The sequence below is a fragment of the Vanessa cardui genome, chromosome 12 (assembly GCF_905220365.1).
Source record: "Vanessa cardui chromosome 12, ilVanCard2.1, whole genome shotgun sequence".
In the NCBI taxonomy this organism is placed as follows: domain Eukaryota; kingdom Metazoa; phylum Arthropoda; class Insecta; order Lepidoptera; family Nymphalidae; genus Vanessa; species Vanessa cardui.
The window spans coordinates 3,830,668-3,844,298 of record NC_061134.1 but is presented as its reverse complement, the minus strand read 5'-3'; the positions used below and the strand labels follow the sequence as shown (position 1 = coordinate 3,844,298).

The following is a 13,631-nucleotide window of genomic DNA, read 5'->3' as shown; positions in this document are numbered from 1 at the left end:
TTTTTCATTTCATTTTATTTATGTTGAATATGATTTTTATTACATTTTAATTACATTTTTTTGTTTGAAGTCTCTTTTTCTTTTTGTTAATTTTTTTTATTTATTTATTAAGTATTATTATTTCCCTCGCTAGAGAGCTCCGATAATAACCGTGTCCGATTGCTGCTAAATTCAAAGTGCTAAGAAAATTTGACAATATATGTGGTAAAAAAATTTTTATTGTGGGTTATAATAGATACTTTTGAGTTTATATTTTCATTCCCTTTAAATCACTCACTCATATTTCGCAGTGATAACAAATAGGCACAATATACACAATTTTCACTCCTTAGGAAATACAAACCGCTATGTCCCTGCGTTTTAAAACTGTAACATCTTCGAAAATATTCATTTAAATTACATGCTGTAAAGGGCAATATTGATCTATATTGAATGCATAATTTATTTAAGGTACCTAATTGGATAAGGATTAATGCTATATTGCTTAAAATCGCTTCGAAAATAAGCCATTATTTCTCGTAAAAATAAAAGATAAAAAAATGTTTATTGTGGGTTATCTTTAAGAGACAGGCATATACCATCGCGGACTTTTTTGTAGACATTTATGTGGTGTACAATTCTGTAGTACATTATTTTGATCTATCTGGTAGGGTTAAGCCAGCGTTTACAATGAAAGCGCAAAAAAAAAAAAAAAATTTACGACATTACGTGAGAAATTTTAAAAATTATCAGTGTTACTTAACTATATTGTCTTTGTATTATATATAAAAACCCTCCTCTCGAATCACTCTATCTATTAAAAAACTCGCATCAAAATCCATTGCGTAGTTTTAAAGATTAAAGCGTACAAAGGGACATAGGGACAGAAAAAGTGACTTTGTTTTATACTATGTAAAGATGAGTTGAGGTTTTACTTATGGCAAAAATTCATTGAACTGTGATGAGACTACAGAAAAAGATTCTTTTTTAGTTCTAAATTCGGATATATATTATCAGTTAGTATTTAAATAACGCTACTTGCAATAAAAACTAAAACTTCCTAATTAGGTTTATATACTGTTAGTATATAACCTAACCTAACCTAATTATGTCTTGTAATATATTTTATCAAGTATCAAGGATATATTGATGTATATATAAAGAATACACATCTAAATTAAAAGTAACTTTACACAAAACATGATCTCGCGAAATATTGGAATGATAGTGAGAGCAGTACTCAGGTGAACCGAAATCTCGATTTAAATAAACTTCAGTTTTTAAAAATACTATAATGTTGCTAAAATTAATGCTCCTTGGAAAAAGTAGCATTCAAACGAAGCGTTGATACGATCGTTTTTATACGAGGTCCCCTTGACCTTTTGACGTTGGAGGTCAATTTTGTTTGTTTTGCTTATAATACTTATGCTAAAGAACTGTTTGGATGTTCTGAAACTCAGTTATATCCTAAGAGCACAGTGCTCTAATTAAAAGAAAGTCATATAATTTATTACTTATTCAAAACTTTATTTATAATGAGAGATTGTAATTATAAGTACAAACTCACTATTTAAGAATAAAACTAGGGCTTTAAGGATTTTATTACGTAAGAATTTACATAAATTTTCCAAACATTACTATAAAGTTTTGGAAATATTTCAGTTTAATCTTATCATTCGGATTTTCCGTTAAGTATTATTTTAAAATTGTTCGTAGAAATATCTCTAGATATAATGTTATACTTTATTATTGTTATGTTACAGTTTATTTTCAATATTCTCGGTAGAGTCGAGAATTAATGTGGTGACATTAATTCTTAACTTGCGGTCGCAAACGGGATTTCCCGTTTTTATGATATCCAACATACTTTAATTACACGCGTGTACAAGATACCAAGATCTGCTCTATATATTTATTTACAAGGATCTTGGAAAGGCATTTAATAAACCCTGTTTTTTAAATTGCTAAATGGCCCAGAGCAATGGTGCCACCTGCTGGTAAGCAATCGTCCTTACAAAGTAACGGGTTGTAAATATCTGAGATCTGTGTTGCAATCTCTTCTTTTGAGGATTTGGAGCTTAATTCACCATGCTGCTTTAATGCGGATTCGTGGGTATTTCAACCCTCATAATCTCAGTAATATCCTATATGCCTGTGATTACACTGACTCACCGTTCAACTGAATTAACCATTTCCAACCAACCAATAAACCATTCAAAGTGTAGTTCTTTAGCGGTAGAATTAATTAATGTAATTCTTACGATACTTATATTCTATGAAAGCTACTATAAAAACGTTTAAATAAAATCCTGTCAGTCTATTTTTAGCATGATTTGTTTTTATTTACAAATTATTTTAATATATTTAAAATAAGAATATTGTATTAAAATTTATATCTGGCAATATAATATTATATTCACATTTAATTTTTGCAAGCACCCGATTTCTTTTTTTTGTGAATTTGAATAACGAATATTTATTTCGTGTAAAGAGTATTTATTAAATTACTAATGAATTTAATTTTTATCATATTGTGATCTATTGTTTTTAATTTGAACTGCTTTTGTGAAGCATTTTCATATCAACTTTATAAGAAGAAGCTTATATGGAAGAGAGACGTTTAGCTGTGCGACATTTAAATGAAATCTTAACTCAGAAATAAAACGATGTTTATAAGTTTTTTCTATATAATTTCATTATAAATTATTATATATAACTGGATGGTCAATGAATTCGAAAAACAATTTTCCGCCATAAGGAGTATCTGTCATTTTTATTTTAACAGATTAAAAAGATAATATTATACAAAGTGACAGATACTCGTCTGTGATGTACAGATAATAATAATGAATGTAACATTTAATATCGAGTATTTTATTCTAATTAAATCTAACAATCCTATACAGATTGTGACTATAGTGTACATAGAATAATTATCAAAACACGTACTACACAAAATCAAAGAATAAGCATAATTAATAATAAAAATATTTAATAATGTAATAATCGCGATAGCCTTTAGACGATTAAGTAATTAGATAGTTCCAAAAATAACTATTGCTTGCTCGAGTTACTTGAGTTAAGACTTAGTTAACTGTAATCTAGCTTTCAATATAACTATCAGATATCAACGAGGCCAAAACGTCGCTGGAAACATGTGACCCCTTTACATATTTATATATAACATTTTATTACCTTTTAATTTAATTGTATTTTATTACAGTAATTGGTACATAATGAAAATGGTAATGTAAATATAATTGTTTTTAATTACGAACTATTAAACAATGTTTCTGTATAGAGAATATGTTATCTATTTCAATTTATCAACGAATTTTTAAATAGTTTTAATGTGCCATAGAAAACTTCAGGATATATAAAAAAATGTTATTACAATATTTTCCATTTATTCAATATAATATTCTCAATAATATTAATTCTTTTTTTTTATTCATTTAATATAAAAAATGCATTAAAAACGAGGGAATTAGGACAATTTTCTTTATTTTAAAAGTTGGCAGAATGTTATCAGAATTTTTAATAATAAAAAGATTATTTTACGACCCAGCCACAGCAGTCATAATTATGATTATTTGTTTTTATTAAAATTTGATTTCCTATTAGTCGTTTTAAAAATGATAATAGAACGACGAAATAAAACATAAAGTACAATGTTTTAAGTTACGGCTTCTCATTATTAACAGCTGCTAATAGAATTATCATTCAAGAATTGTATTTTATTCCCTTCGGACAGCATGTAAAAGAGCTCATTCATGCATAAATATCTAGGCTGACCTAATTTCAACATGTTATGATTATGTTTCAAATCGAAACCAATAAAAATAAATATTATTCTAGAAAGTTCCTTCGTATAAATGGCTTTTGTATCTCATTTTATAAAATGTATTCCTTACAATTTTGATGTATTCCTTTTTAAAACCAAATTATTTTCGGAAAGTACTTCGTGTCTTAGTTGAATATGATAATTTAATGTCTGTGTTTAGTTATACGCATACGTGAATTAATTATTAACAGACAAAATAAAAACAATAATTGCTAAAAAATTAGCTCTGCTGAGATTTATTTAAAGAAATTATCATGTTTGCTGTTCGGTTGGAAAACCGCAGACTGATAAATATTATTGGAGTTTTTTTTATGAAATTTTTAGTAACAGACCGTATTTATTAAGTTTTCCGTGTGTTTGTGGAATTACTAGTACATTATAATTTCTTAACACAGTTAGTTTGAACTTTTAGGAGGGTTGCCATGGGCAAAATCTTTCGGAAACACTTTATCGTCATGTACTTAAGAATATACGGAATGATAGATAAGAAAAATTGGGATTTGTTAAGCGTTTCAAACAGCTTTATACATCGTATTATAATATTCATATGTTTTTGTAATTTAAACAATATTTAAATGACATTTTATTCGTATCTAATTAAATGTGTCATCCAAATTAATATTTTAAAATAGGATGCGTCAATCTTACGAACTTCCGGACCGATTATATAACGTTATTTAAGTTTGAGGACATTTATATATAAATAGAATAAAATTTCACGACACTAATGATCGATTTATTCAAATATTAATGAATGTGCCAAACTCTTCTGGTATTTTGTTACCGATTTGTTAGATGATTTTCTATAAATTTACAACATATATATTACACATATTAAATATTTTTTTTTATGGAATAGGTTGGCGGACGGGCATTTGAGCCACCTGATGGTAAATGGTCACCATCGCCCATAGACAATGACGCTGTAAGAAATATCAACTATTCCTTACATCGTCAATGCGCCACCAGCCTTGGGAACTAAGATGCTATGTCCCTCGTGCCTGTAGTTACACTGGCTCACTCACCCTTCAAACAGGAACACAACAGTACTGCGTACTGCTGTTTAGCGGTAGAATATCTGATGAGTGGGTGGCCTACCTAGGCAGGCTTGCACAAAGCCCTACCACCAAGTAAATTATAAATTATATTTATAAGGTAAAAATTGTCTGCGAATTTCTCATCGTAGGCCTTTGGTTTCATCTCCATGTGAAAATAAAGTTAGGAGTTTTTTCTACGTCGCTATTCCATAGCGGTTTGGTGGATACACGTGTGACAGATTACCTTCCAACATGTGATGCAGGTTTCGATAAGGGCAGGAGGATGATGATGATGACGTCATGCGGGTTTCCTTACGATATTTTTATAACCTCCGAGATGAATTAAGCACGTGACAATTCAGTGTAGTTTGTCCGGGTAGGAAACTTTGGTTGTAGAAGATGCAGATCTTTTAACTTACGTATGTAAAATACGAATGAATTGGTCATTTTTGATAATGATAATAAACTGTACCATAAATATCATTCGTTAAACTTTCACGAGCATTAATTGAAATTTGATTCATAGTTAATTCACAATATAATAAAATATTGTTTTACCAATTAGTGGAATGATTATTTAATTACACATCGAGATGTAATTTTCGATTTCAGCCGCTAAGCTCTGCCATCGACTCTTTTTCTTTTAATTGTTTTTTTTTGATGATGATACTAAAAACTATATCATAAATATCATTTGTTAAACGTTGACTAACATCAATTGAAAATTGGGTTCATAGCTAATACACTATATAATAAAACATTGTTTATTGTTTAATTTAAGACGAAATATAAATTTCAGAGTCCACCACATATTCTGTAAATTAGGACCTAAGTATGTATTCAAACATATAATATATACAAATAATTCAAACCTTGACGTTAAATAACAATAAAAAGGATATTGAAATTAAAATTATATGACAAGTAAACAAATCAAATCATTTTTACGATTAAAATAAAAATATAATCGTGTCGTAAAACAATTACCATTTTATCATTCAAATAAATATTCATTATGTTAATGTGTATTGCAAAGCGTGCAGTCATAAATACTTTTAAAAAAGCTGTTGTATTACTTTACTATATAAAAAAAACCATTACAATTACGTTTACGAAGGTCTAGTTATTATAAGCTATTAAAGTATTACATTCGTATTTTTTTTTTGTATTAATTTATTGATTTATAATGGCGAATATGTCTCACTGTGAATTAATTGTTCTATATTTATGTATGACATTTATAAAATCGACTTATTCAAAGTTATCAGATATACGTTCAAACAGATTTTAGATTTTAAATTGAAAACACAACATTGATTAACTATTGAAAAGGGAGTGCAATATACAAATTTTATACGATGAACATCAAAAAACGTCTGCATTAGGCATTTGAAAAGAGGTTATTTACAAGAAAATAAAAAAACATGATAAATTTTTACACGCTTATTACATATCATTTAAATTACATGTTAATTACGTCTGCATAGATAGACGAGATGCCTTAGTTTTTTTTTTTTTTCTTTTATGTTATAGGTTGGGGGACGAGCATATGGGCCACCTGATGGTAAGTGGTCACCATCACCCATAGACAATGAAGCTGTAAGAAATATTAACTATTCCTTACATCGTCAATGTGCCACCAACCTTGGGAACTAAGATGTTACGTCCCTTGTGCCTGTAGTTACACTGGCCCTTCAAACCGGAACACAACAATACTGAGTACTGTTATTTGGCGGTAGAATAACTGATGAGTGGGTGGTACCTACCCAGACGGGCTTGCACTAAGCCCTACCATCAAGTAAAAGACTGAACAGAAGATAGCGGGTTTCATCCCGGGCAAATACCTCTTGAGATCTCGTGTGTTTAATTACTCTTGTGGTAAAAAACACTGTCATCTGTATGTGTCGAATGCAAATCTGCTTTATTGTGTAAGCACAGACGTTGGAGCAGCATGTCGGTAAAACCGTTTCTAGAAAAGTGGAGCACTTAGCCATGCAGTGTTTCACTTACAGACTACTATTTATTTTGGTGTCTTAATCACAAACAACAACTCTTTTTAATTGTTCAAATTCAAAAATAGAATGTATTAATAATTTCAGGTCACAATGCCGAGTACATCGGTTGTGTTTGGTAAGAACGAGAAATGGAGGATAAATCGAAACATCTTCGTGTTGGGTTTTGCTTTCATGGTGCATTTCACGGCGTTCCATGGCGCCGCTAACCTCCAGAGCTCCGTGAACACCGACGCCGCGGCCGGGACATTCACGCTAGCAGCTATATACTTTTCTCTCATATTATCGAATATATTTCTACCAGCTTTGGTTATAAAGTAAGTATTTACAGATTATTTATTTAGTATTTTTTATTTGATAACTTGTGAATATCCCAGTACTAGGACTGCTGATATATTTTAGTGCCACAGATCAGCAGATATGCGAATAATTAAGATTTCTAACAAGTCCCAATTATTGTCCCAAACCACAAAGTTGCTTATTTACGATATAAACTATGCGTTTCGAGTATTTGTTTTATTGTCCTTTAATTTCACTGAACATAAATAGTAGCAGTCAAAACAAAAGTAATCTGCAAAAATAAGCAAATAAAATAGTAGTAATCTGTGAAATCGCGTTAAACTCGTCCAAGTCACTGGTTGAAAGTCAGGTGAAAAACTTCATTTTAAATTAATATATATAAGACATCCATTAAAATATAAAAAAATTGACAATAAATAATTCGCTTGGATATGAAAACATTTATTCAAAGTACTTTCTTAATATTATACTTGTCTAAATAAAGGAATTCACGTAATTTTGTTAAATTTAATTTTTAACAACATTTTTTAAGGTTGAATTGTTCAATATTAATTTACTACAATTTTAATTTCACTGAACATAAATAGTAGCAATCAAAACAAAAGTAATCTGCAAAAATAAGCAAATAAAATAGTAGTAATCTGTGAAATCGCGTTAAACTCGTCCAAGTCACTGGTTGAAAGTCAGGTGAAAAACTTCATTTTAAATTAATATATATAACGGAGCAGGCACGTCCGAGCGCGTTTTTAAAAAACATGACGTCAGCATAGCTGACATCACGAGTGTCAGAGTTTCGATCTTTAACCATCTTCGGTGGTATGAAATAAAACTCAGGAAATAATCCTCTCTGATTTATTCCAATATGAGACGGTCCGATCGCTCCGACGGCTCGACCAAGTCTGTCGAAACCGGCGGTCGCTTGATCTTTTATAACAAAAATAGGTGGGTAGACTTATTCACTCAAGATAACAGTTGTTTATAAACATTAAATTTTTCAGAGTAATTTAACATTTCAAAATTCACTAAAAATTATTCATTTAACAATGAAATAGTTTTAAATTATTAAAATAATCATTTCTGGACACGTGTTTTTCTTAAATTCGTGGTTCCGCGCCGACACGGCCATTCTGACAGGCGGTGCGCGCTCTGCACCTGCCTAAGTTGTGCGATTGGAAATCTGCGAATCAAAAAACATTTTTGAAGCAGGTATCTGTAAGCAATACATCATGTTGACCTTTGATAATTGTTTTGTAAAACAGTACACAAAGAAATCTCTCATGCACCTTTATTATAATAAATGTGGGCAGATTTTACGCATACTATGCTCATAACTGTTAAAGGTTCTCGTAGATCTGTGGTGTATACATGTCTATACCACGGTCCACAAGGTCTCCCTACGGTATCTCATGGTTCTCTGTGGATACATCAAGGATCCGTGGGTAGCTCGAGGGTAACACGTGGTTAGCTCAGAGGTATCACTCTCCAGACTATGGTATATACATGGCTACTAAAGGTTCTCGTAGATCTGTGGTGTATACATGTCTAACCACGGTCCACAAGGTCTCCCTACGGTATCTCATGGTTCTCTGTGGATACATCAAGGATCCGCGGGTAGCTCAAGGGTAACACGTGGTTAGCTCAGAGGTATCACTCTCCAGATTACGGTATATAAATGGCTACCACGGCTCCACAACGCCTCCCAACGGTATCTCATGGTTCACTTTTGGATACATCAAGGATCCGTGAGTAGTACGAGGGTAACACGTGGTTAGCTCAGAGGTATCACTCTCAAACCAGAGTGTACGTGTGTAGTTATGGATGCATGAGGAATCTCAATGGTAATTAATATTCAAAATTTTTTTTTTTTTCTTTTTTGTTATTGCTCTTTTTTATTTCTTTAGATTTTAAGAGGTAAGATAAGTAAATTTTGCCTCACAGTTTTATGCGATGATTAGTTCTCGTCGATGCTGACCACTCGCACTGACTGACCAGCTCGTGATATGGACGACAACTCCCACTGTCACGGCCATTCTGCGGGACGGTGCGCGCTCTGCACCGGTCGCGTTTCTGGTTGTGGTGCTCGGCGAAGCTGATCACGAGCGCCCTCTGCCAAGCTGATCACGAACGCCCTCTGCCGACCACCTTCTCCACTGTCTTAATTTTTATGAAACCTGTAAATCTCGAAAGACACACTTAATTAGTCATATCATGTAATAGTGGTTACGTGGACTCTTAGTCTTTATGTTGAAAATAATTAATTTTAGTTTTCTGAGAATAAAAAGATGACTGTTATATTTCGAACAAGGGTCATTCGTTGCTGTAGTTGTGTTATTAGTGACATTCTGCGGGATGGTGCGTGCTCTGCACCAGTCGCATTTCTTGGTCGCCCGGCTGCGGTGCACGACGAAGCTGATCACGAGCGCCCTCTGCCAACCAACTTCGCGATGCGATGCGATGTTATTCTTATGAAACCTGTAAATCTCGAAAGACACAATTAATTAATCACATCAAGTAATGGTGGTTACGTGGACTCATTAATCTTTATGCTGAAAATAATGATTTTAGTTTTCTGAGAATAGAAGCGATGACTGTTTTATTCCGCACAAAAGTCACTCGTTGCTGTTGTTGTGTTGTTAGTGCTGCAAAGTCCTCTTGTTATTAATGCCGATCAGGTTTAAGAAGTTCAGATGGTATGCAATGTTTTCTTTGTGTAATAAGTGAGTGGTGCAGCTCCATAAACTAGATGCACTGTTCGGTCTCATAGTTCTTCATTTTTATTAACTCGTTTTTGAGGGTAGTAATAATTCTTTCTACTTCGCCATTTGCTCGGCTGTTTCCTGACGTGTTGTTTATCTTAGTGTCTCATTTCCCCGTGATATCCATGATCTCCGTGATCCACATGGTTACTTGTTGATTTTTCGATTAAGATGTGCCACACATATGAACAGCATGGCAAATGAGGATGCCCTTGAAGCGTATTGTTCTTAATTGTAGGAAGTAGCCGCCTCAAGTACTGACGAAGTGGGCACTCCCGCACTAGTCGGCCTTGGAGCTGATGAATGATTTATTGGATTCTTGGTTTGCAGTCCTCCCATATAGATGGGCCCCATTACACCAGGCAGTAAGTGTGCAGTGCTTAGAGATCTTCTTATCCCTTCGCAATATGGTTCTGTCTTGTAGCGATCCTTATATGACAGGTGGAACCGAAGCTGATGAGGACGTGGTAGAGATCGGAGCTTGTTCCGATCCCGCTTCTGATAACGGAGCAGGCACGTCCGAGCGCGTTTTTAAAAAACATGACGTCAGCATAGCTGACATCACGAGTGTCAGAGTTTCGATCTTTAACCATCTTCGGTGGTATGAAATAAAACTCAGGAAATAATCCTCTCTGATTTATTCCAATATGAGACGGTCCGATCGCTCCGACGGCTCGACCAAGTCTGTCGAAACCGGCGGTCGCTTGATCTTTTATAACAAAAATAGGTGGGTAGACTTATTCACTCAAGATAACAGTTGTTTATAAACATTAAATTTTTCAGAGTAATTTAACATTTCAAAATTCACTAAAAATTATTCATTTAACAATGAAATAGTTTTAAATTATTAAAATAATCATTTCTGGACACGTGTTTTTCTTAAATTCGTGGTTCCGCGCCGACATATATAAGAGATCCATTAAAATATAAAAAAAATTGACAGTAAATAATTCGCTTGGATATGAAAACATTTATTCAAAGTACTTTCTTAATATTATACTTGTCTAAATAAAGGAATTCACGTAATTTTGTTAAATTTAACTTTTAACAACATTTTTTAAGGTTGAATTGTTCAATATTAATTTACTAATTTTAATTATAACGATTGTATTGACAAAATTGTTATACAGATATTTTTTAGCAAGGTCAATATTAACTGCTGCAAAATGAAATAAAAAATAACAAATTCTACTAAGAAAGAAATAAAAAGTTTTTTTGTATGTAAATGTAATTGTTTGTATGATTTAAATAAAAGTCAAACAGTCCTTACTTAAAACTAATTTAATTAATTGGTAGAGTCCAGCCAGCGAGATAATACTTTCGGGACGTTTGACAGTTGGTCGTAAATAGTTAAAATACTACAAAAACAAACTGCTGATATAATATTTACATAGCGAGTTAGATTAAAAAACCAACAAAACAAAAAAATAAGGTTTTTTATGGGGTTCCATGGCGCCCCACCATAAATTTACATGGGACACCATCCGTTAAAAAAAAAACATAAATTTTGGACAACTTTTGGGCTGCCGCCCTGATTAGACATATTTACCTTTCTGTATACTGGCAAAATATAATATTGCTCAGAATGGTGATAATAATATTACTTTAGTAATAAAGTACAATATACACGTAAGATGAATGTCGAAATTTTAATAATTATAAGAATATTGTTGTCGTAAACTTCTTCATTAATTGAAATTCACAGCGTTGACGGAGCTATCAGGAATGCATTTTCTTAGCAGGAGGATATTAAGTTTACATAGCAAAAACCGTGCAACTGAAAGAGTTTCGATCAAATAAAACTAAAATTTTACACACTCTTAGTGCTGATGAAAATATAGTACTAAATTGTATATGTTTTTAAATATGGTTTAAATAAAACCTCACCTAATTGAATGATTATTATTTTCTCAATGAATTTTAATAAGAACACATCTTTCGACACTATTTAACACTAAAAGAAAAAAATAACATCTATAAATATTACGCTACTAAACCAATGTTTTATTCCATTAGAATTTTTTAGTCCCCTTAGTCTGAGATGAACAATAAGCTATGATATCTGGTGCTTCGCCGGGTTTGATTCCACGCTCTTAGATTAAAATTCTCGTATTCGAGCCAGTGGGCTATCTAGCTGTCTACCTTTTATATATATATAATACTCTAGGTATTGGATCAATGTGAAGGCTGTTTTTAACGATCTAGCTAATATCAAGTGGGTGATTAATTGATTATGACTGTTAACCGTCTATTATACAGCAAATCATATGCATATAAATTATTTGTTCATTTATTGTTGTGTTTTAAAAAATCTAAGTACATACATTGCGTTGATAAATAAATAACATAGGAAAAAGAAAAAAGCACCTTCTAAAGTACCCAATAAAAACAAAATCAAATTGCTTTGTCGCCGATACTTATAACTAAACACTATATGACTTAACATTTAAGTTATTGTTCGGCATTTTTTGTATTTTTACATTATATTTGAGTTTTTATTAATGCTTTTTTTAAACATAGAAAAGGCCTCAACGTAATTTGTTTTTTTGCTTGTGGTTAGGATACGGCATAATATTGATATGTAATTTTATGTATAATGTTTTCGATCTGTCGATATGAGTATTTTCGTTTACGTTTTCTCTTTATCGTCCGAAAAATGCTTTCCACGAAGATCTTTTTTAAGATTACGGAATAGATAATAATCACTAGGGGCCAGGTCCAGACTGTAGGGCGGATGATTGATTTCTTCAAATCCGTACTCCTGCACAGCAGCCTGAACAAGGCGCGCCTTGTGAACCTGCGGTTAATTTTCCACGTCTTTTTTCTTTAAATGCCTCCTTTAAATTACGCAGGGTGGTTGTGTATGATGCAGCAGTAATACTTTGACCTTTTTTTGTGTACTCGATTATCAAAACTCTCTTAGAATCCCAAAACAAAGTGGCCATGAGCTTTCCTACGGACGGAGTGACTTTGAACTGCTTCGGTGGGTCTGATCCTTTTTTGTGCCACTGCATAGACTATTGCTTGCTCTCATTGCTTGATGACCTAAGTTTCATCATTCGTGGCACCCATCTTACACTGACCTTTGACAAATTCAGGCGCTCATGAAGGTTTGTGTAAATGGTACCCACGGATAGCTTAGTCATTTTTGCTAATGTTTTCACTTTTACACGGGCATCTTCAAGTACAAGTATTTCGACTAGTTTGACGTTTTCTTCAGTAGCGGCACAAAAGGCCCACCAGCGCGGGGGTCGTTTTCAATGCTCTCTTTACCCCGTTTGAATTCACTTGACCACTTCTGAATTGTATATAATGAAGGCGCAGAATCTTGGTAAACAGCCAACATTTCTTGGATATTTTTTTGAGTTTTTCCTTGTTTTGTGAGGAATTTTATCACTGCGCGATGCTCGATTTTTTCATCATTGTCGAATCATTCATCATAGTTGTCTTTTCGCAATGATATCTTGAATACTAAATGGTGGCAATTAAATGAAATTTTGTATTTTTACCCTCAAAGAGTGTCACTAACTAATAAAATAATTGAATTACCCTGATCATTATTATATCACCTCAATACCGAGAATACATTGAACGCCCCTCGTACTCATGTATTGATGAATTATTATTAAAGAATAATGTCTAGACTGGACTGATTAGAAAACTACAACCTGCACAAAATTAGATCGCCTTTATTTTCGTAATT

The 13,631-nt window shown here is 32.4% G+C and overlaps 1 protein-coding gene across 1 annotated transcript in view; it reads left to right on the top strand.

The window, feature by feature from the left end:
- The window catches only part of LOC124534008 (UNC93-like protein), a 34,419-nt gene that overhangs the window by 9,342 nt on the left and 11,446 nt on the right, over nt 1-13,631 (top strand). The window contains exon 2 of the mRNA XM_047109617.1: nt 6,960-7,189. Within this exon, the coding sequence (XP_046965573.1) occupies nt 6,966-7,189 (224 nt within the window). The 5' untranslated portion in view covers nt 6,960-6,965. The remainder of the gene's footprint in view (nt 1-6,959; nt 7,190-13,631) is intronic.